At 39.9% G+C, this 27,279-nt stretch overlaps 1 protein-coding gene across 1 annotated transcript in view; it reads left to right on the top strand.

The window, feature by feature from the left end:
* ADAMTS17 (ADAM metallopeptidase with thrombospondin type 1 motif 17) overlaps positions 1-27,279 on the top strand; it is a 506,671-nt gene that overhangs the window by 294,859 nt on the left and 184,533 nt on the right. The window contains exons 12-13 of the mRNA XM_036736388.1: positions 672-817; positions 19,857-20,023. Coding sequence (XP_036592283.1) covers positions 672-817; positions 19,857-20,023 — 313 coding nt within the window. The remainder of the gene's footprint in view (positions 1-671; positions 818-19,856; positions 20,024-27,279) is intronic.

The following is a 27,279-nucleotide window of genomic DNA, read 5'->3' as shown; positions in this document are numbered from 1 at the left end:
GCTAGAGTCCATTCAGCAAGTATTTATTAAGTGCTTACTAAAGGCAAGACAGAGGCAGCTAGATGGCTCAATGAATAGAGCCTTGGGCCTGGAGTCAGGTAGACCTGAGTTCAAATGTGGCCTGAGACATTTACTAGATGTGTAACCCTGGGCAAGTCACTTAACTTCTGTTTGCCTTAAGCCGTTGGAGAAGGAAATGGGAAACCATTCTAGTATCTTTGCAAAGAAAACCCTGCAGAGAATACTGACATACCATGATCCACAGAGTCATGAAGAGTTGAGCCCTACTGAATCACCACCACCAATGATGTTGGCAAGACAATATGATGGCCTACTTTCTTTCAGTTGATGGTGATTTCTCTACCTTCTCATTATCCCTAGCTTCCAGGAAAGTTAAACTATTAACATACTCAAAAGACTGGAAAGATTTATTTTAAAAAACCCTGCCAATGATGTCATAATTGTCATAATTAGAATTATCCTGTAAATGACCATTTTATAGCCTTCATAAATTGAGAGATACCAGAGTTGTCTCATTCCCACTCCCATATGGACAAACACCATTTATCCAAGGACATTTTCCCCTTCTCCTTGTCCCATACTGTCACCTGAAGGGTACTCTCCAAGATCACCTTACTCAGTGAACACACATTCACCCTTCTTCATTTCAGTGGTGCCGAGCTGGGGAGTGTGTCAGCAAAACTCCTATCCCAGAGCATGTGGATGGAGATTGGAGTACATGGAGCCCTTGGAGCATGTGCAGTAGGACATGTGGGACTGGAGCCCGGTTCAGACAAAGGAAATGCGACAATCCCCCGTGAGTACTTTCTTTCCCAAAGACATTTTTATTTTATTCCTTTATTAATCATTTCCTGAAGTTCTAGTACTAGGTATTGAGCTAGGTAGGTGCCTTCTCAGAGTTTATTTGAAGGAATAAAACATTCAGTTCAATTTAAATGGCATTCACTAAGTGCCTACTTTGTTCCAGTCCTTAGGGTGGGTGTTGAAGATAAAAACAAAGCGTCCCCTGCTCTCAAGAAGCTAACATTCTCCTGACCACATACAAAAATACCTAGAAGGTGGAGAGTGCCATAAGAGAAGAACAATCAGCTAGGTGGGGCAGTGGATAGAGTGCTTGGTTCAGTCAGGAAGGCCTGAATAGTTATGCACTGACTAGGTCTGTGATCCTGGGAAAGTCACATCCACCTCGCTGGGTCAGTTTTCTTTGTAAAATGAGAAGGGTTGGGCTGTAAAGAGGATATCCTCCCCTTCTAGATCTATGATACAATTACCTGTAATCTTTTGAAAATGTCATGAGATTTCAGATGAGTGAGGGATTTTTTTAAGACACTTCTGCTTTAAATTTGAATAAAAATATACCCCAATACGCTACTACAACTACAAATGAAGTTTTTCTGTCCCCCATCAGGAATTAGAGTATGAGGAAAATTAAGTGGAATGAGAATGCAGGGCTGCCAATAGAGTGCATGTAACAAACAGTCTACCTACAAATTTTCATGATGCTTTTGAAAATTAATCTCTTTTAGTTTTTTGCCTGTAATAGCTCTGTCTGGTTGTTAGAGACAGAAAAAAAATGAATGGTGAGCCAGTATGAAAGAATACATTGATTCTATTTCTTTTTCTGCCTCTGCATTAATCATGTCACACATCACAAATGTATGGGACAGAATTTTCAAATAATAGGAGAGACATCTTTAGGAGAAACAAAGCAAATTTATTTTACAAACCTTGCAAGATTTTGGCACACCTCCATAATGGAGGAGGTGAGGTAAAAGGGAATGCTGCCTTAATTTATACTTTTTTTAGCATTTATTTATTTCTTGTTTTTAGTTTTCAGCATTGATTTTCACAGGAGTTTGAATTACAAATTTTCTCCCCATTTCTACCCTCCCCCCACTCCAAGGTGGCATATATTCTGGTTGCCCCATTCCCCAGGCAGCCCTCCCTTCTGTCACCCCACTTCCCACCTCCATCCCCTCTTACCTTACTTTCTTGTAGGGCAAGACAGATTTCTATGCCCCAGTGCCTATGTCTTATTTCCTAGTTGCGTGAAAAAACTTTTTTTGAACATCTGTTTTTAAAACTTTGAGTTCTAAATTCTCTCCCCTCTTCCCTCCCCACCCACCCTCCCTAAGAAAGCAAGCAATTCCACATAGGCCACATGTGTATCATTATGTAAAACCCTTCCACAATATTCATGTTGTGAAAGACTAACTATATTTTGCTCCTTCCTATCCTATCCCCCTTTATTCAATTTTCTCCCTTGACCCTGTTCCTTTTGGAAAGTGTTTGCTTTTGATTACCTCCTCCCCTATCTACCCTCCCTTCTATCATCCCCCCTTTTTTATCTTCTTCCTCTTTCTTTCCAGTGGGGTAAGATACCCAATTGAGTGTGTATGTTATTCCCTCCTCAGGTCAAATCTGATGAGAGCAAGCATTCCCCCTCACCTGCCCCCTCTTCCCTTTCTACAAAACTGCTTTTTATTGCCACTTTTATGTGAGATAATTTACCCCATTCTAGCTCTGCCCTTCTCCCTCTCTCAATATATTCCTCTGTCATCCCTTAATTTGATTTTATTTTTTTTAGATATCATCCCTTGATATTCAATTCACCATGTGCCCTCTGTCTCTCTGTATATGTATATTCCCTTCAGCTACCCTAATACTGAGGTCTCATGAATTATACACATCATCTTTCCATGTAGGAATGTAAACAAAACAGTTCAACTTTAGTAAGTCCCTTATGATTTCTCTTTCTCGTTTACCTTTTCATGCTTCTCTTGATTCTTGTGTTTGAAAGTCAAATTTTCTATTCAGCTCTGGTCTTTTCACTGGGAAAGCTTGAAAGTCCTCTACTTTGTTGAAAATCCATATTTTGCCTTGGAGCATGATACTCAGTTTTGCTGGGTAGGTGATTCTTGGTTTTAATCCTAGTTCCATTGACCTCCGGAAAATTGTATTCCAAGCCCTTCAATCCCTTAATGTGGAAGCTGCTAGATCCTGTGTTATCCTGATTGTGTTTCCACAATCCTCAAATTGTTTCTTTCTGGCTGCTTCCAGTATTTTCTCCTTGACCTGGGAGCTCTGGAATTTGGCAACAACATTCCTAGGAGTTTTCTTTTCGGGGTCTTTTTGAGGAAGCGATCTGTGGATTCTCTCAATTTCTATTTTACCCTCTGGCTCTAGAATATCAGGGCAGTTCTCCTTGATAATTTCTTGAAATATGATATCTAAGCTCTTTTTTTGATCATGGCTTTCAGGTAGTCCAATAATTTTTAAATTATCTCTCCTGGATCTATTTTCCAGGTCAGTGGTTTTTCCAATGAGATATTTCACATTGTCTTCCACTTTTTCATTCCTTTGGTTCTGTTTGATAATATCTTGATTTCTCATAAAGTCACTAGCTTCCCACTTGCTCCAATCTCATTTTTAAGGTAGCATTTTCTTCAGTGGTCTTTTGGACCTCCTTTTCCATTTGGGTAATTCTGCCTTTCAAGGCATTCTTCTCATCATTGGCTTTTTGGAGCTCTTTTGCCATTTGAGGTAGTCTATTTTTAAGGTGTTATTTTCTTCAGTATTTTTTGGGTCTCCTTTAGCAAGTCGTTGACTTGTTCTTCATGGTTTTCTCACATCACTCTCATTTCTCTTCCCAATTTTTCCTCTGCTTTTCTAACTTGCTTTTCCAAATCCTTTTTGAGGTCTTCCATGGCCTGAGACCAGTTCATGTTTTTCTTGGAGGCTTTTGATGTAGGCTCTTTGACTTTGTTGACTTCTTCTGGCTATATGTTTTGGTCTCCTTTGTCACCAAAGAAAGATTCCAAAGTCTGAGTCTGAATCTGAGTCCATTTTTGCTGCCTGGCCATGTTCCCAGCCAACTTACTTGATGCTTGAGTTTTTTGTCTGGGTATGACTGCTTGTAGAGTATAGAGTACTTTGTCCCATACTTGAGAGGCTGCATTGTTGTTTTCAGAGCTACACAGCTCGCTCTGCCACACCAGCGCTACTCCTCCCCAAGAACTGCCAATATGGACCAGACTCAGATGTTAAGCTGGCTCTGCACTCCCACTCAGATCTTCCACTTAATTCCTCCCACCAGGTGGGCCTGGGGCCAGAAGCAACTGCAACTGTAGTTCTGAGCTGCCCCTGGGGCTTTGGCTGAACTGCAAACTCCTTTCACTCTGTCCCAGCAGCTTTTCCCACTAACCTTCTCTGTTGTCTTTGGTGTTTGTGGGTCGAGAGGTCTGGTAACTGCTACAGCTCACTGATTCAGGGCTCTAGGGCCTGTTCCGCCCAATCTGGTTGGTCCCTGCACCCCACGCTGGACTCTCCTCTGCTCCGCTCCCCAGCCCTGTGCCATAGACCTTACTCTGTGACCATCCAGGCGGTCCTGGGCTGGAGCCCTGCTTCCCTCTGCTATTTCATGGGTTCTTCAGTTCTAGAATTTGTTCCAAGCCATTTTTATAGGTGTTTGGAGGGACCTGGGTGGGGGGAGCTCACGCAAGTTCCTGCTTTCCAGCCACTATCTTGGCTCTGGCCCCCCTTAATTTATACTCTTAATGAAAAGATTCCCTCCCACCTCTATCCTTTCTCACCATTGGCTGGGAGGCAGGCTTACAATCTAGGCACAAAAAATTAGACAGAGAACTAGGGGACCAAGTTTGGTCCAGTCCGTTAAGATTTTCCCTATCCGGAACTCAACTGCTGTGGGTGGTGTTGAAAAGTCTAGGAGAAGAAATGAGGAGTGGGGGAGACCTTCCTGGAACAGAGAACAAACAGCTCACAGGTAGTCCATTATCTCCCTATTTGGTGCTAACATCTGAGAGAAGGGGAAGGGCATGCCCACAGCTCCAGGCCCTGACCTTCCAGAGTCACCACAAAGCCAAATCCCAAGCCTCTCCTACTCCCTCAGACATTCCCTATTTCAGAAATATGAGAAGAGTGTAACCCCTGTATTTTTACCCTGTGAAGTCTTCACAATTTATCCTTCCCATTCAGTACCCCCTCTGATTTCTTACGATTTTGATCACTTCACACATCATTGCTGATATAAATTGTCCATCAACTTATCTTCCCATCATGCTTCCCCATTACCCTTTTCTAAGGTTTCCACTCCTCAAAATCTCCAATGCATTGACAAATCAAAGGAGGCAGTCCCCTTTGTAAATACAGATACAGAGACCCAAAGGAAAACGATGATGCAATTGTCCCTTTAAGATTCAAAAAGTCTTTTCCTATATAGCTGTGCGGCAGGGAACATCAAAAGTCTTCTGGTCCTTGGCATTTGCTCTGCCATCCTCAGCACAGCATCCCAGCATCTTCCTCTTGTCTTCTTATAGGAACCAGCTTTCTGTCCATTCTCCTACAAAAGTCACCTTAGCACAATTTTAAGTTACCATTTCTAATCCTTATACCCTGATCATTTTGCAGATTCAAAATTGGAACCTTGACGATTTGTTCTATTTAAGAAATTCACATCAGAACCCAGTTTCTTATAGTTCATATTAATTCATTATTAATTTCCTTGCCAGGAGGATGATATTTCACTAAGGAATTAACAACGGGCTCCACTACATACATAAACACATTAAATAACCAATTCTTAACACAGTACATACAACATCATAAACTTTTGTCATGTCATGTTTCTTTGATGGCATTTACAGAATAAACCACAGGCCATTCTTCTTTTAACATTATTAATTGTAGCAAAACTCTAGACAAGCTTGATATTAACCAAATAGCAAAATAATATTCTCACAAGCCCTTGACCTAATAATTGTCTCCATACCACTACTGCTCTTAGAATCCCCTTTAAACAAAGGGAAACATCTTAGGATGAGTCTTAAGCAGTTTGCATAAGTTTCTGCACATGTTCTACCTACAAATTTTCACGATCCTTTTGAATATTAATCTCTTTTAGTTTTTTGCCTGCAATAGTTCTGTCTGGTAGTTAGAGACAAAAAAATGAATGGTGAGCCAGTATGAAAGAATACATTGATTCTATTTCTTTTTCTACCTCTGTATTAATCATGTCACACATCACAAACATCATTTATTGTTTGGAATTCCTTCTGTAGTTGCACATGAAGATAATTTCTCCAGGATAATAACAGATAATTGATTTTAGCCTCACCTAACCCTTAATAAACCTATCTGCTACCTGTATGCCCACTAGACTTATCCCCTCAAATGTGTTACAGCTGTAATTCAGGCATTTTGAGGCAAAATTGTCCATTGTTTTTGTTTGGGTGGGGAGCTATGTTCAGATTGTATTCAGCATTAAGGACTCTCATCCTTTCCAGGGAGAACTGAAGTTGGGTGACTTGGGTTTCTCAATATTGATACTTAGTACCTATGGACTCTGGGCAACTCACTTAGTCTCTCCATCCCATAAGTATTTATTAAGGGCCTACTATGTTCCAGGCATTGTGCTAAACACTGGGAATACAATTAATTAAAAAAAAGACAATCCATACCCTCAAGGAGTTTACCATCTAAATAAGAAGAAAGCACACAAAAGGAGGTAGAAAAGTGCAGTTGGGGTGACGATGGGACACCAGAGGGTACCTAGCCCTGGGGCATTTTGTTTGGAGATAAACCAGGCACCATAGCAGATGCAAAGTGGAATGAACTGAGTCCAATTTCTGCCCTCTGTAAAGGCAGACACAGGGAGGAGTTTGTTACTCCACTCTCCGATCAGAGGGGAAAGGAGACTGAAAGAGGTGGTGTCAATTGAAGCTTGAATTAGCAGCCTAATGGTGAATCTAGGGGTGATACACTTATGCTGGGAGGTGCATCTTGTTCCAGAGTTAAAACCAGTCAGGGCAGCAGATGAACAGTGGAGTTTCTGGCTCGCCATTCCTTAATCAGTAAAATGGAAATAATACCTGTGCTAGTACCTGTATCACTGGGATTTAGAAAAAGAAAATACTTGGTAAACCGTAAAGACCAATAGAAATGTTGGGGTTATTGTAGCTCTAAGAACTATACAGTAGCATATTCCTTATTACCCGATGGAGGGTTGTTTACCACATAGTAGTGTAGACATTCATCATGATCTCCATTCATCCCTTTCTTAAGTACTACTAGGTTTAAGGCACTCTGATAGACTCTGGGGACAAAAAGATAAAGTGAAAATGAGAAAGCTAAGAATGACATAGGCTCTTGTCCAAAGCTGCACATATTCTAAAGTAGCAGTTACTTCTTACCACAAGGGGCAACAAGGAGGAGAACGTATATATTCAAAGTATGCTTTGGTTAGGCATCAGCTTCTGTGGGGTGATCCTTGCCATCCAGGTGGCTCCCAGGCCTAGATATCTAGACCTAATATGGGGTTCACTTATCATTTCCATGCAGGTGACTTTAATATCTCCATTCTTGTCCCAACCATCCTCCTGAACCCTAGTCCCACGTTTTTGGCTGCCTGCTAGTCCCACGAGCATCTCTAAGCCATTATATCTAAAACAGACACTCATCATATTTCCTCTCAAAACTTTTCCTCCTCCAAACAGCCTCATTTCTTTTGAGGACACATATCACTTCAGTCATCCAGATTTGCAAAATCTGTCATTTTTAACTTTTCTCATTTCCTTTAGTGTCCCCCACCTTGACCCTATACTAACCAGACTTCAGTCAATAAATCAACAGGCTTTTATTAAGTATTTACTATGTGCCAGGCTCTTTAAGCACCATGGTGATACAAAGAAAAAGCAAAACCAGTCTCTGCCTTCAAGGAACTCCCATTCTAATAGGGGAAATAACATACATAAATCAGATCATATAGGATAAAAGCAGAGTAGATAGAAAGTAACCTTTGAGGGGAGGGCACTAGCAATTGGGCAAGGGATGGTGATGGTGAAAGGCTTCCTGGAGGAGGTAACACTTGAACTGAATCTTAAAGGAAGTTAGGCAGCTAGTTGGTATAGTGGATGGAGAATCAGGCCCAGAGTTAGGAAAGTCTGAGTTCAGATCCAGCCTCAGACACTTACTAGCTGTGTGACCCTGGGCAACTCACTTAACCCTGTTTGTCTCAGGTTCCTCATCGGTAAAATGAGCTGGAGAAGAAAATGGCAAACCACTCCAGGATCTTTGCCAAGAAAGCCCCAAATGGGGTCACAAAGAGTTGGATACGACTGAGATGACTGAACAACAGCAACAAAGAGATTCTACAAGTCAGAGGTTAGGAGGGAAGGCATTCCAGAATAGTCAATACAAAGGCATGGAGTCAGGAGATGGAGTGTCCTGTTCAAAAGCAGGAAGTAGGCTAGGATGGCTGGATTCTAGAATACTTAGAGAAGAGGAGAAGGTAAATAAAATTGGGAGGGAAGGAAGGAGCCATGTCATGAAGGGCTTAAAAGGCCAAACAAAGGACTTTATGGGTGAATTTAGAGCTAATAGTTGAGCAGGAGAGATGACACGACCAGACCTATGCTTTGGAAAATCACTGTGGAAGTTGGGCAGAGAATGAATTGGAATGGGAAGACACTTTTGGCTAAGAGAACAACCAGAAACCTACTGCAGTATTCCAGGCAAGAGGTGATGAGGGCCTGGTATCTGTGTGAGTGAAGAAAGGGGACATATGTGAGAGATACTGTATACAGAGAAATTATAAGATTTGTCATCTGATTGATAGAGGGGTCTTGTGTTTGCCATTCTACAATCCCTCGGCCCTCCTTTTCTATCCACTTACATAACCCACCCACCACTCTCATTCAAGCCCTCACCTCTCTCACCTGAACTATATTAAAGCCTCCTACTTGGCCCCTCAGTCTCGGTTCTCTCTCATCTTCCATCCCTCTTCTACTCAGCGGTCAAAGTGGGATTATTCCTAAAGCCTGCATCTAAGCATTTTATTTCCTTAATCAGAAAACTTCAGTAAGTGCTCTGTTGCCTTCAGGAGGCAAAAAAAAAAAAAAAACTCTGAGTGACCTTTAAAGACCTACGGAGTATGGCTCCCACTTTCCTTTCCAGGCATCTCATTCCCCTTTATACTTTCTCCGTACTAGTCAACTGGCCTACCCCTCACCGCAAGGTGCTGTCCATGGCATCCTATCTCCCCGCTCTCCGTCTTGCGCAAATTGTTCCCCATGTTTGGAATATCCTGCCCTTCACCTCTCCTGCCTCTGAGAAGCCATAGTCTCTGTCAAAGTCTAGCTCAGGTGCCTGAGATCTTTCCTGAATCATCCCCACTCCCTGCCCCCAATGTTAGCATTCTCTTCTTGAAACTAATCAACAACCATTTTTAAAGCACTTGCTAGACCCAGTGTCCTAGGCACTGTGCAAATGCAAAAGCAAAAACAGCGCCTGCCTTTTTTGTTTACTACTAACACAATTCACTTGAGATAAATAACCTCAACTTTCTCAGCCATTTCTTCACCTGCAAAATACAGATAATAATACTTGTATTACCTACCTCACAGAGTTAGGAAAAAACAGCTGTAATAGTATATGTGGGAAGTACCATGTAACTCTGAAGTGCCATAGCCATGGAAGCTATCACTATTATTATTTTACTTCTGTAGCATTTACATCTCTAATTTGCCCGACTATTCACAAAAAGATGTTTTTGTCTCATAAACTGAAATATGAGATGCTACATGGCGTATTGGCAAGTAAATGATAATAATTTATTGTTGGGATAGGAATCTGCTTTTCATAATGACAAATATGTAGAATTAATTCCACTAAATAATTCAGCAAATATTCACTGAACACTCATTATGTTATAGTCACCGTGTAGGTTAAAAAGAAGCGTAAGGCATGATCCTTGGGCCCTGGCTTATAGTTCTAGTTGAGGAAATAAGATACTGATAGATTGCTCAATTGGTAGATAGATAGATGGAGGGATAGATAATAGATGGATGGGTAGATAATAGATAGGTGGATGGATAGAGAGATAGATAGGTGTCTCATGTATCAGTCAATCAGTAAGCATTTATTAATAACTTTTCATGTCCCAATCACTGTGCTCTAAATGGTGGGCATACAAAGAAAAGCAAAAGGCAGTCTCTGTTCTCAAGGAGCTCACATTCTAATGGAGGAGACTATATAAAACAATTATTTAACTACAATTAAGCTACAGGATAAATGGGAGCTAATCAACATAAGGGAAAATGCTAGCATTAAGAGAATATTTATATGTATATATACACATACAGGGGAAGCCAGATGACTCAGTGTATAGAGTGCTAGCCCTAGAGTCAGGAGGGCCTGAGTTCAAATCTGTTCTCAAGCACTTATGAGCTGCATGACCCTGGGCGAGTCACTTAACCCTGTTTGTCTGCGTTTCCTTATCTATGAAGTGAGTTGGAGAAAGAAATGGCAAAGCACTGCAGTATCTTTGCCAAGAAAACCCCAAAGGGGATCATGAAGAATAGGACAAAACTAATTAACTAAACAAAAACAATGCACACACACACATATAATATATACACATATATAGATGTACATATATATATATATACACATAATACTAATATATATATATATATATATATATATATATATATATACACATACTACTATATATTATACACACACACACACACACACATACATACTACTGTCCAAATTCTGCATCTGACCCACACTGACCGTGTGGCCCCCAGGAAAGTTACTTCACCCATCACTACTCCAGGCAACTCTCTAAGACAGGTTGTTGAGCTGTTTTTTATTGTTAGACAGAGTTCCTGTATCCTAAGTTCTCTGCTCCAATGAAACCACAGGTCTGGACACTACCTCTCCCTTTTCCCGTTCTGAAGCTAAATGAGATAAATATTTCCAGGTGTAGCAAGAAGCAGCTTGGTACAGAGCAAAGAGGTTCTGCATTCAGATCCCAGCTCTGCTAGGGACCCTGCTAGCTCTATGACCTTCCCTTGAACCTCAGTTTTCTCTTCTATAAAATGTGGGTGAACTCTATGCTTTCTGTGGTCCCTTCTGACTCTCAATCCATGACTTTTATTCTTCCCCATTTTCTGGCCCTGCTTCTTGCTCAGGTCTCAGGCAGTTCACCCCCATCTGTGACTAGTGCTGGAAGCTTGTTGAAATAATTATTTAACCATCCCATTTTACTGGGAAAGATGAAGGCAAATCCTCAGCTGGTTCTGTAGAACCCTGAGTTGTTTAGCAGCGGCAGTGGCGGTCCAGTGCTTCCAGAAGACATGCAGAATGGTGACAGCAATTTTATTAAGTCTAGGCAGGAGTTTACAACTTGGCTTTTTCTGAAGGAGCTGACTTGGTGTTTCTTATAAAGCACAGCTGATCCGAGGCCCTGCAGCCAGACTGTTGACCAAAACAAAGTCCATTCATTGTCTCACTTCTTAAATCACGAGGCTCCCTGAATTGGAGATTCTCACAAGGATTTCAAAATTCTTTTTGCTTATGTACATTCTAGCCTTGGAACATGTGACCTCCCTTCACTTCATATTCCTGGCCCCTTTCCCTCTTCTTCTGCAGCTGGTTTATTCACTGTCCAAAAATATTGGCAAGAGAGCCTCCTTTTTTCTATTCAGTCTTGCTCTTTTCAGCTATTGGAATTTTTATTTCTTGCCAACTGACATTTAGGCCTTAGGGACTATCAGTATTTTTAAACCAGTTGCTTTACCTGCTTGATTTGGCCTGTAATTCGTGGGACTGTCATTATGAATTACCTTTGATGGCAAGGTAAAAAGTCATCAGCCAATCCTGGTGCTGGTGCTCAGAGGGCAATTCCTTTGGTCTTGGGGGTGGGGTAGGTGGGTGGGTAGGTGGAAAAAAGAAATGCCTGAAATGCTTTGGTATGAAAGGCATGACCTATCAACAAGAGGGTGATGGGAAGATTAACGTAGCATAATAAGTGGAAATGTATTAATGTTACCATTTGCTGTCACCACATGAGAGACATAAGAGAGGAAACCAGCAAGTATTTAAAAATAAACTGGAAGAACAGGGTGGAGCAGATTTATGTGCCTTTGATTGTTTTTCACTTCCAATGTGAAGCCCCCATATGTGCACAATCAACGTGCCAGGGGGACTGGCATTCACATGTATAATTGTTTAAAATCCAAGCTTAATACACTCAAAAATAAGTTACACGTGTTACTTGAATACCTTTCAGATGAGAACCTAAAACCAAGACTCATGGACATTTTAAAACCCTGTGGCACTTTTATTAATCCTTTGGCCTTGTCTTGTCGTCATAATTCCAGGATATCTCCTTGAAAATCTGGAACCACAGGAAAGCCTGCTCACTCACTAGAATTAAAATTGTGATTTTTATTTTTTGACTTGCCTTCATTCAATAAAGTAAAAAATAAAAGGCTTCTCAGTTGCCACCTGCCCTGTCCCTTCAGCTTCAACTCCCCAATTCTATCCAACCCACACTATGGGGAAGAGGCAGGACTTATGCAACTTACTGTAACTACTACTACCACTACCACCACCGCCACCACCACCACCACCACCACCACCACCACCACTACCACTACTACTACTACTACTAGCTGCCATTTATATAGTGCCTTAAGGTTTGCAAAGTACTTTTTTTTTACAAACATCTCATTTAATTTTCTCAACAACCCTGGTAGGTACTTTTATTATCCCCTTTTTATAGATGAGGAAACTGAGGCAAATAGAGGTTAAATGACTTACTCAAAGCCACACAGCTAGTAAGCTAGTAAGAGTTAGGATTCAAATTCCAATCTTCCTAATCTTTAGTGCTCTTTTCACTTTACACTTAGCTGCATATATAAGACTGGCCCATATCATCTCCTTCCCCACTGACTTCTGCCCCTTTAGCTCCTAACTTACGCATATGTTCCAACCTAATCATCAATTAGAAAGACTTAGGAAAATAAAGAAGCAAGAATGTAGATAGATACATTTTTAAGTGAATGTATATCTTTTTATCCAAGAAAGCCCCCTGTCCACTTTTTAATAACTTTAGTGGGGTCCAATATAGATTCATGTTTTAGGAAGCTTCTCTCACCACAGCACTGGAAGTCTATCAGGGTCAGAAATGGGCAAGGACTAATCAACCCTTCAACACGAATTGACTTTATTACCATAGAACTTATTCTCCCACTGCCACGCCATTTGAAAATCATCTGCTTCAAATCTTTCTGAAGGATATATTCCATGAGTCATTTCCCTGTGTAGATCTAGTCGTTAACCTAACGAAGTGAATGATGCCAGGACTAGATAGCCTCATACCGTTTCTCTCATCCTGAGCATCATTCAATTCTATTTAACAAACATCTCATATCTAACTGTGTGCTTGCTAGTCTCTGGGGTTACAAAAAAAAAAAAACAAAGGCAAAATAGTTCTTACCCTATACTCCAGAGCTAGTTCTCTACTAAGGGAATATAATATGTACTGAGATGAGTAATTACAGTATACAGTAATTTGAGGAGGGAGAGAGGAAAAAGTCACAGCGCAGCATTATTCCAGCCCAAGTTGGCACAGGGAGATAGAGAGTTCTATGGACACTGGGGACAGTTCTGAACAGGAGCAGGCCACACAGAGTTGACTAGCATGAAGGAAAGGCAATAATACCAGGACGATTCCAGGATGTCCTAGACATACACAGAGGCATCAAGATGGAAACAGGCATGAGCTAGAAGCTTAATTGCCCATTGCCCAGTTCTGGGCCATAGATCCAGATCAGGAATTTACAGAGCTCAAGCCCTGGATGAGACCACTTTGGAAGCACTGAAGGCTTACAGGTTCCCTGCCTCATCTGTTCCAGAGAACCCACAATAACACAACACTCAATACGCAGGAAAAGTAACAACAGGACAAGGCCAGACCTTCTTTCTAGAAGGAAATAGAACCTGGCCTTAATTTCATAGCTGAAGTCAGGAAGTAGGCTGAAAGAGTGGACAAACAGGAAAAGTATGCCACTATAAAAAGCTATCATGGTGACGGGGAAGCTCAAGACAATTCCGGAAGAAGGGAATGACTCTAAAATATCTATAAGCACAGCCTCAAAGAAAAACAGAGCTGAAACACAAATTCAACTGCAATTCCTGGAATAGATGAAGCATGAGTTAAAAACAAGAGTTTAAAATACATTTTAATAAATGAGATTAGAAGAGTACTGGAGGAAAAAATTAAAAAAGAAATGAGAGCTATGGAGAAAAGATTTGGATAATTAATAGCTTGGCACAAGAGGTTAAAAAATGTGCCCAGATAACAAGCTCCCTGAAAATTATAATGGACCAAATAGAAGTTAATGACTCCATAAGACAAGAAGAAATATTAAAATGAAGTTAAAACTTTTAAAATATTGAAACAGTGGAAAAAATGGGGAAAAGTATAAAGTATCTCATAGCAAAAATAATTGACCTAGAAAACAGATTGAGGGGGAAAATAATTAAGAATCATTGAACTACCTGGTCAAAAAAAGTTCCTCAGCATTATACTTCAATAAATCTTAAAAGAAAACTGCACAGATCTCTTAGAACCAGAAGGCAAAGTACAAATGGGGTGGGGGAGGTAACACTGGCCACCTTCTGAAACAAACCCCAAAATGAAAACACCCAGTAATAACATAGCCCAGAGCTTTCAGTTCAAAGGAAAAATACTCCAAGCAGTCAAAAGGAACTACCAGTACTACAGAGCCACAGTCAGGATCACACACACAATTTAGCAGCCACCATTCTAAAGAAGTAGGGAGCTTAAGATACAATAGTCCAGAAGTCAAAGGATATAGGCTTACAACCAAGAATAATTTACCTAGGAAAACTGAGTATAATCCTGCAGGGGACAAAATAGATCATTAATGAAATAGAGGACTTTCAGGTATTTTTAATGAGAGGTCCAGAGCTATGTAGAAACTTGGAAGTTCTAACACAGGAGTTTAGAGAAACATGAAAAAGCAAACACAATGATAAAAGACTACACAAGTATTTACTTACATTCAAATATGGACACTTGTCATGTTCACGGGGTAATAGAGACAGTCTAATTAGACAAGGCCTGGGAGGGGTTCTGCTATGTTTGGATGATCTCAAATGAAGAATGAGAGCCTGGGGAAGAGGAGTACTGGATAAGAGGGGAGAAGGGAGAGGAAGAATGGGGAAAAATATCTCACATGAAAGGAATGTGCAAGGAAGAGTTTATATGATGGAAGGAGGATGGTAGCACTTGAAGATTACTCATCTGATTTGGGCAAAGGAAGGAAGAATGCACATATACAGAGAGAGAGAGAGAGAGAGTTGGGTACAAAAATACATTTCAGCAGGAAAAGAGGAGGAAAAGGAAGAAGGGGGAAGTAGCAGGCATATAGAGTAAGGGTGTGTAATAAGGGTTTTCTTTTTCTTTTGTTCTCATTTGGGCATGGAGTAGGCTTTGAGGGAGAAAAGATGGATTTTTTGCTGATTGAAATATATATGTGTGTATATGGGTGTGTGTGTCTGTGTGTGTCTGTGTGTATAAAATTGAGCTGAACAGAATAAGATGAACTTCAGTAGCAACAAATGTAAATTCTTATACTTTGGTTCAAAAAATTTTCATATGTACAAGATGAGGGATACATGGCTAGATAGCTATTTGTCTGAAAAAGATCTGGGGGTTTTATTGGATTACAAGCTCAATCAATCAGTCATGAGATGTGGCAGCCCCAAAAGCTAATATGATCTTGGGCTGTTTTAAGAGAGGCATGTCTTTCAGGAAGAGGGAATATGTTCCACTTCTCATCTCCATGCCTTTTCCCTGCCTATTAGAATGTTCTTTGTCCTTACTCTTGCCTCACAGAATTCTTTATTTCCTTCAAGACTCATTCAAGCAAAGTTGCTGTCTTCAAAATTATCAGTGATCTGTTAATTGCCAAATCTAATGGCTTTATTCAGCCTTCATCCTTTTGACCTCTCAGCAGCCTTTGACACCATCAAACATCTTCTTCTTGATAATTTCTTCTCTCTATGCTTCTGTGACGCTGCTATATGCTGGTTCTCCTCCATATCTAACCTCTCCTTTTCAGTCTCCTTTGCTAGATCTTTGTCCAGATCATGCCCACTAATGGTGGGTGTACCAGAGGGTTCTGTCCCAGCTCCACCTTCTCTTCTTCCTTTATGTTGTTTAGTGATATCATCATCTCTCATGGATTTGTCATCTCTAAACTGATGATTCTGAAAAGTATTTATCTAGCTGTAAACTCTCTGCACCTCCATTCTTATATCTCCAACTCTCTATTGGGCATTTCAAGCTGGATGTCCAGTAGACATCTTAAACTCAGTATGTCGAAAGCTGAACTCATTTCCTTTTCTTCCAAAACCACTCCCTCCTATACTTCTCTATTATAGTTGGGGACACCACCAGTCTCCCAGTCACACAGGCTCCCAACCTAGATAGCATTTTCAACTATTCACTCTCTCACACTCTCCCACCATTTTGAAACTGTAAATTTTGCCTTTGTAGTATCTCTCATCTATGTCTTCTTCTCTCCTCTAACATTGCCAACATCCTACTACAGGCCTTCATCACCTCATGCCTAGATTATTATAATACCTTGCTAGTAGGTCTTCCTGACTCAAGCCTCTCCCCATTCCACTCTGTCCCCCACTCAACTGTCAAACTGGTCTTCCTAAAGCCCTAGTCTAACCTTGTCCCCCATCCCTGCCCCATTCAATAAACTCCAGTGGCTTCCTTTCACATCCAGGATCAGGTATAAAATCCTCAGTCATTCAAAGCCCTTCTTAGTTTGACCCCTCCTACCTTTCCAGCCTGCTCACATCTCACCCCACCTCCTCACCAGCGTATTTTGAAGTCTAGTGGCATTGTTGTGTCCTTCTTGTTATTCCTTGCACAAGGCACTCTTTCTCTAGACATCAGACATTTTAACCAGTTGTCTGCCATGCCTGGAATGTTCTCCCTCCTCTTCTTCATCTCCTGACTTCCTTAGATTCCTTCAAATCCCTCAATTCCTACCTCTACGAGAAGCCTTTCCAGATCACTTTTAATGGCAATACCTTCCCTCTAGTGATCCTCTTCATTTTATCCCATATCTATTGGTTCATACATAGTTGTTTTTGTGGTGTTTCTCCCTTTGAGCTCCTTGAGAGCTAGGACTTTCTTTTTGACCTTCTTTTTATCTGTAGCACTTATTAGCACCATGCCTCCTGGCACATAGTAGGTACTTAATAAATGCTATTGACTAAGCACAACCTTCATTGTGAAAGTGTTCCTGATTCTCCTTGCTGTTTGTGATCACCCTCTCAATATCTGTTTCTTATATTATTATGTATGTGCTTATATGGGTATGTCACCTCTCTCCTTACAATGTAAGCTCTAGGTCAACAGAAGTCTCTCACTCTTCTTTTAGTATCCCCAGGGCCTAGTACAGTGCCTGGCAAGTTGTCAATACTTAATAATTGCTCAGCGATTAGTTGATCATTTGGGAGGTGATCATCTAGCTATGCTCTGTCTTCATCAGACTGTATCCAGGGTGGCTATGTTCTCTTCTAAGGGCTATGGTTTAAGAAAATTGATAAGCTAGAGAGTGTCTACAGGAAAGCAATCTGGATGGTAAAGGGTCTTGAATTTATTTTACATGAATATTCCTTGAAGGACCTATGGCTGCTCAGTCTGAAGGAGAGAAGTTAGTTGAGAGATATCATAGGTGCCTTTATATATCTGAAGGGCTGTTGTATGTACAAGAAATTGGGCTTGTTCTGCTGGTCTGAAAAACAGTGAGTAGAAATTGCAAAGATGAAAACTTGAACTTCATGTAATGAGAACCTTCCTAACAATGATAGCTGCCCCAAAGTAGAATAGGCTTCATTGAGAGACGTTGGGTTCCATGTCCTTGAACTATCCAAGCAAAGGCTAGGTGACCACTTGTCAGGCATGTTATAATGGAGATTCCTTTCATCTATGTATTGGACTCAATGGCTACTTAGTCAATATCCAAATTTCAAGTTCTATGATTCTTATGATACTGAGTATTTTCAGCAGAGTAATGGCTTCAGAAGCCTAATTGTAAGGGGTTGAGAAGTGTGTATGATAGCTTAAAAATAGAGTCAATGAGAGTAATGAGCTCTAGGAGCCTGGCCATGAAAAAAGGGGGCAGATGTAAGAATTGGTAACTTGTAGGATCAAGGGCACAAATAAAGGGGATAGCCTAGACATCCCAAAGAATTGAATACATCGTGTGTATGTGTGTGTTGGGGCAAAGGGCATGGGAGAAGGAAAAATGAACACTGAAGAGGGCGGCCAAGGATGAAGTGTCTTCTAAAGAGCCAGTTTGGTGTTAGTGCCACAAGACAGAATGAAGATGAGATGAAGGGCCATGTGTCCAATTCTTTGGGCTTTATCATGCTCACCTATAAAATGAGAGGTGGTTGGACTAGATAATCCTAAAAGCATCCCAGATTTGAGATTCTTTGATTCCTCTCTCACATATTCTCCTGTGCTCCAGAAGCCAAGGCACTGCCGTTTACTTAGTGGCATCCAGTGGTATTACAAGCCAAGGGACTATGAGGAAATGGACTTCTAGGGGGCTTGCCTGATAAACCCAGTTACATCACTAGAATCTTCCATATGAACCACAAGCTCTTTGACAGCTAAAACAATTTTCTTCGTATCTCTTACCTGCCAAGCATAGCACAAAGCAGGCATTCAGGAAATATTGTTGACTATATCTTATTTTAATCTTGATTTCTCATTGACATTCTGCCCTCCATGTTCTGATATCCCCTAATTGAATGGAGAAGAAAAATTGAGCAAGTGTTCCCCATTTTCTGGAAGTCCTCTTCATCACTCTTCTGGGCACTGATAATAAAGGTGTTCATACAAAGCAGGCATTGAACAATTGAATGAAGAAGCTAATTTCTCATCCCTTTCATCCTAAAGGGAAAACCATAGGAGGCAGGATGATATAGCAGAAAAAAATGCTACATCTGGAATTGGGAGAAACCTGGATTCAAATCCCACCTTTGGCACTAAGTAACTATGGGCAAGTCACAAGCTCTCTGAGCCTCAGTTTCTTCAACAATAAAGTGGGGATAATAACATGAAGCAACTAGGTGGTACAGTGAAAAAGAGCACAGGAAGACCTGGGTTCCAATGTGACTTCAGATATTCACTAGCTGATAACCTGGACAAGTCACTTAACTTCTCTAGGTCTCAGTTTCCACATTTGCAAAATTTGAATAACACAATGGCACCTACCTCCAGGGCTATTATAAGGACAAAATGAGATAATATTTGTAAGGTGCTATGCAAATCTTAAAGTGCTATATAAATGCTAGCTAACAATAATTATATTACTTTATTATTATAAGTTTAGTTATAATAATATAGAGTTGTCGTGAGGATCATGAGATAATAAATGTAAAGTGCTTTGAAAACTTTAAGGTGCTGTATAAATGCCAGCTATTATTATTCCAGATAAATTATATTTACTCATTATCAAAGTTATCTTCCTCCAGAATATAAACCAAGGTAGTCTGTTTAATAGTCTTCTTCTGGTCCCCAGCTCCTAAAATAACACTGAGTTAATTGCCTTTGTTTTTTAAACAGTAGAGATGGTCAAGATCTCAGGTTTTAGTTACATCTGAAGAACGGGTTTTATGGATTGTACTGTATTGATATTCATCATTTTCTCTTTCCAAGTGTGTTTGATTTACAGTTCTAAAATGTATTCTTCTGATGGCTTGCTTAAGCATGTAGTAAATGTGCATCAGGGATTTCAGAGAAACAATACTGTCTATAAGAACAGATGGATTGCCTTGGAGATGTTTTTCTTCTTCCCTCTCTCTGTCTCTCTTCCCCTTTTGGCAGGAAAGGAAAAATTTCATCTACACCAGCTAATTTATGTGCCTCCAATTAACGAATGACCTCTTCTCTTCCGTTTCAGCCCTGGGCCAGGAGGCACAAATTGCTGGGGAGCAAGCGTGGAGCATACTGTTTGTGAAAATTTACCCTGCCCTAAGGGAGTACCTAGCTTCAGGGATCAACAGTGTCAATCCCATGACCGATACAACTACAAGAAGAAGGGCCCTCTGACAGCTGTCATCATTGATGGTAAATGGATTAGCTTCACTTTCAGTGGGTAGTTACTTCCTTTCCTTCCACCACCCCCAACCTCCCCCCAGCTTCTTCACTAAAGGTAAAGGAGAAACCCACCCCAGATCAGCATACTCTGCTTTATCATTACCCTACATAAGGAGTGGTACTGATTAGCTTCAGGGACTCATAGCAACTGGTAGCCTCCCAAATTTCTAAACTCATGTGTGGACAAACGGGAGGCTACCCGAGTGCATCCCGCTCATCTTCTATCCCGATCCAAATCCCCAGATGGCCTGACTTCTTTCCGAACTGCATTAAGGAAAATTGTACTCATGGTGATATTCCTTGCATCTCTCTCTATTCTTTCTCTTATTGTTTTGGTATTTCTCTATCCTTTTAAAACAAAAGCCGCACACACACACACACACACACACACACACACACTCAGTTTGCGTTTAATTTTACTTACTGGAAAAAAATGGAGAAAGTTTTGAAAATAGTTTATAGGTTTGGAAAGATAACTTGAAAACACATTCCCTTTTCATGTTATTCCATGGGTGTTGTCCTAAATTAGGAAAATATCTCCCCCAAGGAAAATTTTAAGAGATATAGAATAGTGCAGTGGAAATAGTGTTAGTTTGGAGTCAGAGGACCTGAGTGAAAATCCTGGCATTGCCACTTACCATCTTGGGCAAGTCATTTAAAATTTTGACCCTTACTTTAATTGTGAAGTGAGGATGTTGGACCTAGGTCTTTTTCAAGTCTAAATCTGCCATCCTATGGATTCCCAATGTTGAAGAAATCCCAGAAGTATAATTAAAAGTATAGCCTCTATTTAATAAAAATGGGGGAAAAGAGGGCCTTAGTCAGGCTATCAGCTGGAATTGTATCTACTTACCTATAAATAAAACTTTGTATAAGTATGATATAAGCTGAAGAAAACCAAAACAGCTATGACTTCTAAAATACCAGAAAAAGGAGATAAACTTTATATGTCTTGTGAAAGATGAGAGAGCCTTAAGAATTAAAACCCTATTTTAAGTCAACACTTAAGATATCTAGTAGGGAAATGGGGCATTTATCTGGGCCAAAGACTAAATTCCTCATTTATTATGACCAGCATTTATTCTGATACCTCAAGAAAGAGCCTCTGAGCCATACATCCCCTATTACTTAAATTATAAGATCAATTGAGTATAACTAAGTGAGGATATGATCAGGCATCATTTTAAGCCTAATGGACCTCACTAAGCAGTTTCTAATCCAAAAACATGACTCTTCAGCTATGGGTTGACATGGAGGAGATAATGCCAAACTATTTCTGACATTCTAAATGGTAGCAGATGACTCAAAGCAATTCTACTGTGGCTTAGTTTAAAAGCACCAGGTAATTATCCAGTCACTTTACTTTAAAAAAAAAATAAAAAGTACTTTTTTGTAGCTAGAATCTAGGTAAGTCTAGTTGCATTGTCATGTAAGAGACTTTCAAAGTTGAAGAGCTTGCCGCCACCTTCCCCCACCCCCACCCTTTACCTTCAAACACATACAACCTTGTCAGAATGGAAGAGAGAGAGACAGGGTCTGGTAGAGAAAGGAATGCTTATAGCTTTAGGCACCAGCAGTCAAAAAATGAGACCTTACCTCTTTTCTGGCTGGCCATTAATCTGACACAGGAGGAGACAGGAAGACTTCCAGATGTCCCAGTAGAATCCAAACCTCTAATCAGCAGGGAGATAACAAATACTATAGCTTTCCTTTTTTTTAGGTTAGTTTTTTTTAGTGTTTTTTTTTCCTCTGCTCAATAGCTGACTCTGATGAGGAGCTGCATTGTTCCAGAATGTTCAGTAGGCTATGGCCCTTCAGATAAAGACTTTGGAGTCCCTTTTATGTCTGCTCCCATTCTGTTTCAGAGGGAGGCCATGCTATAAGAGAGGCTCCTAGGCTATTTCATAAAATGATAGACATATATTAGTGGTTCTGTCCCTGAATGTTTGTTTCACTTCCAAAATTTCCTTTTGCATTTGTTTTCAAATTAAGAAATCCTGTCAAATCTTTGTTTCCCCATGCCCCTCTCTCCATGTATAAATTAATTTTCTCTTTAATTTTTTAACTCTTCCCATAAATTAAACTACTTAGTTACCTGATCATTACAACTTCTTCATTGTTACTCATCATCATTACAGAAAGTTTACTGAAGGGCCATTTTTTGACAATTAATTAATCATAGTCCTTAACTTACTAGGTTGGCTATTTGCTTTTGCCCACTTTTTTAATGACTTCTTTGCTGATTACAGTAAGGATTACAGTACCTTGATCTGAAGGCGTCTGAATAGCACCTTGAAGAGATGCCTGTACTGTTAAATCATTCTTAATCATGGCAATAAAGTTAGAAAGATTCTTGCTTTGGAGGAAAAGGCCTGAGAATTTGTCAAGGACAGCTTCAGCATTCTTTTTTGTTGGTGTTATTGTGGTTTCTTACATATTTGATTTTGCTTGAGTTTCAAAAGGAATAAGAGGTCAGCATTTTTTTAAAAGTATTTTATGATTTAAGAAAACAAAATAATAAATGCCCAATTCAGAGGGAAACTGCATATTACAGAAATGAAACTCTGTTCTTCTTAAACTTCCATTTATAAAAAGGCACAGTTACAGTAGAGCTCCTGATATGTGATTCCTGTGGTCTGACTCTTGACTCCATTGAAATCCATTATAACTGCCCTATTCATAGTGGCATTGCCATCACTGGTGAATTCCTTGGCTCCAGACACATATTATGAGGAAGGAAAGACTTATTTTTTTTTCTTTTTCCTTTAAAAAATTATTGCAGAAATAGATTTTCCAAAGGGGAGCTTAAGACCACAAATTAATAACACCCACTCCCCCCAAGAAGACAAAACTTTCCCTTAGAAAATAGTGCTAAATAGAAAAGTATTCAGATAGCAACTTATTTGCACAGCCAGTTGCCAAGCCCAACCAATTTCTCCTTTCCCTATTAATAGTCTTTCAAGAATTTCTTCCTCCTCTTCTTCCTCCTCCTCCTTCACCTTTAACTCCTCCTCCTTGTCCCTCCCACTCTCTCTCTCCCTCTCCCCCTCTCTCCCTCTCCCTCCCCCTCCCTCTCCCTCTCCCTCCCTTTGCCTCTCGCTCTCCCTCTCCCTCCCCCTCCCTCTCCCTCTCCCTCCCTTTGCCTCTCGCTCTCCCTCTCCCTCTTCCTGTCTCTCTCTCTGTCTCTCTCCTCTCTCTCTCTCCTCTCTCCCTCTCCTCTCTCCCTCTCCTCTCACCTCTCTTCTCTCTCCTCTCTCTCTCATCTTCTTCTCCACTCAAACTGGCCTAACTACCTCCATAGGGGATATCCCCATCCTAAGCACACATCCTGAAAATAGGCATTAAAACAGATCAAGAAAACTATCTTTGAAAGTAAGTTAATTTCATCCTACATTCCTAAGACCATTTGACACAACTCACATGCCAATCCTTTGCACATCTTTTTAAAAGGCAGGTCCCACTTCTCATGAAAGAAAATTCCATAGCTACAAAAGGAAATTGAAGTCTCAGGAACTGTTCTAAGTTAGGACTTAACTCTATCCGGCCTCCATGGGATCCATTAATGAGAATATCGTTTGTAGAAGAAATTGAATGAAAATAACAATAAATCAGAAAGAGCTACATTGCCAGTCATGTACATGTCATAGTGTCATAGCTATGTAGAGAATTTAGAGGATTTTAGAGAGATCTCATTTCTTCTGGGCTCCTTTCATGATATCATAAAATTTCAGTGTGGGAAGAGACCTCTGAGATCACCTAGTCTATCTCATACCTGAAAAATGGTCATCCAGCCTCTGCTTGAAGACCTCTAGTAGAGGGAAAGTCACCATCTTCTGAGGCAGACCATTCTACTTGGATAACTCTCATTGGTAGAAAGTTTCTCCTGAAGTGAAACTTAAATTTGCCTCCTTATATCTTCCGTCTATTTCTTGTTACTGTTACTGCTGTTTTACTATAATGGGACTAAAAGAACAAATCTCATTCCTTTTCTACATGATGGCCCTTCACATGCTAGAAATGGCCTTACCTCCTTCACCTGAACTTCATTTGACCTGAATTCATTTGACCTGTTACCCTCCACTTGACACTTCCCCATTTATCACTTTCCTTCCTAAATTGTGGCATTTAGAATTGAATATGGTACTCTAGATGCAGTCTGACCAAGGGAGAGTATATGGGACCATGAACCCCTTCTTCCTAGGTGTCATGATTAACTTTCTTGACAGTAATCACTATTGGCTTACATTGAGCCTACAATTCATCAAAATTCCCCAATCTTTTTCATATGAAATTCTATCTAGTTCTATGCCCCATTCTTTATGCTAGTGAAGTTGATTTTAACCCAGATAAGGTACTCCATTTATTCCTATTAAATTCCATTTTATTTCGTTCATTTTAATGTTCTAGTCTATCGTATATTTTTGAATCCTCACCTCATAAAACTAACATAAATCCAACCTGAGTTCATCTGCAGCTTTTATCAACACACCATCTATACCTTTATCTAAGTCACTAATAAAAGTGTCACACTACATAGTACCAAAGAGATCTACTGTATTGGAGACTTGAGAACCTCCAAGGTGACACTTAATCATTAGTGACTTCTTTTGAATCTAACTTAATTATATTATCATTTAGTCAGTATCTTTCCAGCTTTTCACACATATGCATTGAATATCATATCATGTAGTTTATATTCTATATCATATTACATAATACATTATAACATATTTTTATTATATAAGTATGTGTGTATGTGTATATATACACACATACATATATACATATACATACATATATATATATTTATATATATACACACATATATACGTATGAAAAGGCAGCATAATGTAGATATCATAGTGTAATGAATAGATAGCCAGGAAAAAAGTGGGGAAATGGGCACAGGAGAAGGGCAGATGGCAAGAGGGCCTGATTGCTTAAGTGGCTAGCTTGATGAGATATGAAGCATAATCTGTTCCAGTACCCTTAGTGATTCAGTGGTATAAGTCAGTGATATCAAGCTCAAATAGAAATTAATCCCTGCCCACTGGTAGTGCATTGACTTAGAACACCACAAATTAACATTACCTATATTGTATTATATTTTTACTTATTTTGTTATACCTTTGCCAATTACATTTTAATCTGGTTCTGGGCTACACTTGGGACTTTTGAGGCTGCAAATTCGATACCTCTGATCTAGGTGATTTCAGACTTACCAATAAAGATAGCTAAACTCCAGGGCAGGAGCTCCAAAAGCCCATTGGATTAACTGCCCCAGTATCTGGGAGCATCATTTCTGGGGATCCAGGAATCTAGATGGTACAGTATACTTTGTGGGAAAATTGGGTGGATGACTCTACATCATCCTTCCTTGAAGGATAAGCAGCTGCTTCCTCTCAGCACATACAGCTCCTACCTCTTCAAAAGGAGCCTACCCTTTTTTTCACGGCTCCACTTGTTAAGTTGTACTCTTCCTTCCCTTTCTGCTCTATATGACCTTCTCCCACTGTCCAACCATCCTCAAAAAGGTCAGGTTTCCACCCTGACTCTTCAGCTCTTTTTTATCTTCTTGGTTTTCTCACTTAAGTTCTTCAAGGTCATCCTGAAACAGTTCTGCCAAAGTTGGGCTCCATTCCAAGTATTCATGCTCTTCGTAGGGGGTTACCTTACTTGTCCAAACAACCCATTTTTTTCTCCCAACACTCTTTTCTCATTTCTGGAGGGAAAGAAGTAGAAGTGGGATATAAAATATGTTCTTTCCTTGGCCTGTCGCCAAGTTCTTCTGCTATAGGGGTGAACTTCACAGGGCACACAATTCAGGGTATAAGTGGAAAGATCATTTTTCTGCTACTCAGGAAGCCTAGAATCTAATCCTAGCTCTTCTGCTACCTGTGTGACTAACCTTTCTGAGCCTCAGTTCCTCAGGAAATTGGATTAAATGATCTCTTAAGTTTCTCCTGCCTCTAAAGTTCTGTGCTTGGGGACATGCTGTCAATCTATAGAAAAATATAGAAGGAAAATATTTACTCCAGGGCTCATTCATACCTGCCACTGGTTCATTCCAGGGAGGATTTAAATCCCTTTGCCCAGGTAACTTGATTACAAGGGAGAATGCTATGCTCCTCAGACAGTTTGCTAATAGTGAAAATGTAAAGCATGTTGTAAATCTCAAAGTGCTATATAAGTAGCAGCTGTCATAATTATTAAAATAAAAAACTCAAATCTTCATCTATCTGCACCTTACTTGTGTTATTCAACTTAAAAGAAAAACCATCTGACTATAGTCCACTAGGATATAGTAAAACCTAACATTTATGTGCAAATCAAATTCTACTGTCTATTTTAGCAACATCAAATGTCTTGGCATTGTGGGCCTCTCTTGTGGCACTTTTATTCTGCCTTATATCATAAGTTATTAGCATACTTCTCTCTTATGCTAGAAGGTAAGCTCCTCATGGAAGGAGAGTATGCCTTACTCAACTATGTATCTTTCAGAGTACATAGAACCTCAATAAATATTTATTGAATGTTTGGGTGAATGAACAATTGTTTTAAAAAATATTCAACTAGTCATGGTTCCCTTTAACTTTTCTCTAAATCATTTAACTGAAAAATTAGGGCCCACATTTTATTTCTCAAAATAGATTTTTCCCAAGATAAAATTTCTATTTTCTTACTTTATAAACAGCCTAATTGAGCATAAGCACCATTTGCTAACATCTCCCTCTCCAAACCCTAATAAAGAAAGGAGTTTTATGGAATTGTGGCAATAATAATAGTAACAATTGCTGACATTTATAGAGTGCTTTAATCTACCAATCAATTAACTAACATTTCAATGGTACAATGGAAAGAACCCTAGGCTTTGAGTCAGGAAGACCTACATTTAAATCCTCCTTCCAACACTAGCTGTTTGACCCTGGGCAAGGCATTTAACTTCTCTGAGCCTCAGTTTCCTCATCTGTAAAATGAGGGGGAGGAGTTGGTACTTGTTCATTTCTAAAGTCCCTCCCAGCTCTAAATCTATGCTCCTGTGATCCTTTGATGTATTAAGCATTAGTTCCTGTGCTAGATGCTGGGAGTAGAAATACAAAGCATTAAACAACCCCTATTCATTCACAAGGACTTTACATCCTTTTTTTTCCTTTTTTTTTTTTGGAGGAGGGTAGGCAGGGCAATTGGGGTTAAGTGACTTGCCCAAGGTCACACAGCTAGTAAGT

Source organism: Trichosurus vulpecula, chromosome 8 (genome assembly GCF_011100635.1).
Source record: "Trichosurus vulpecula isolate mTriVul1 chromosome 8, mTriVul1.pri, whole genome shotgun sequence".
Classification (NCBI taxonomy): Eukaryota; Metazoa; Chordata; class Mammalia; order Diprotodontia; family Phalangeridae; genus Trichosurus; species Trichosurus vulpecula.
This window is presented reverse-complemented; position numbering and strand designations above follow the sequence as displayed.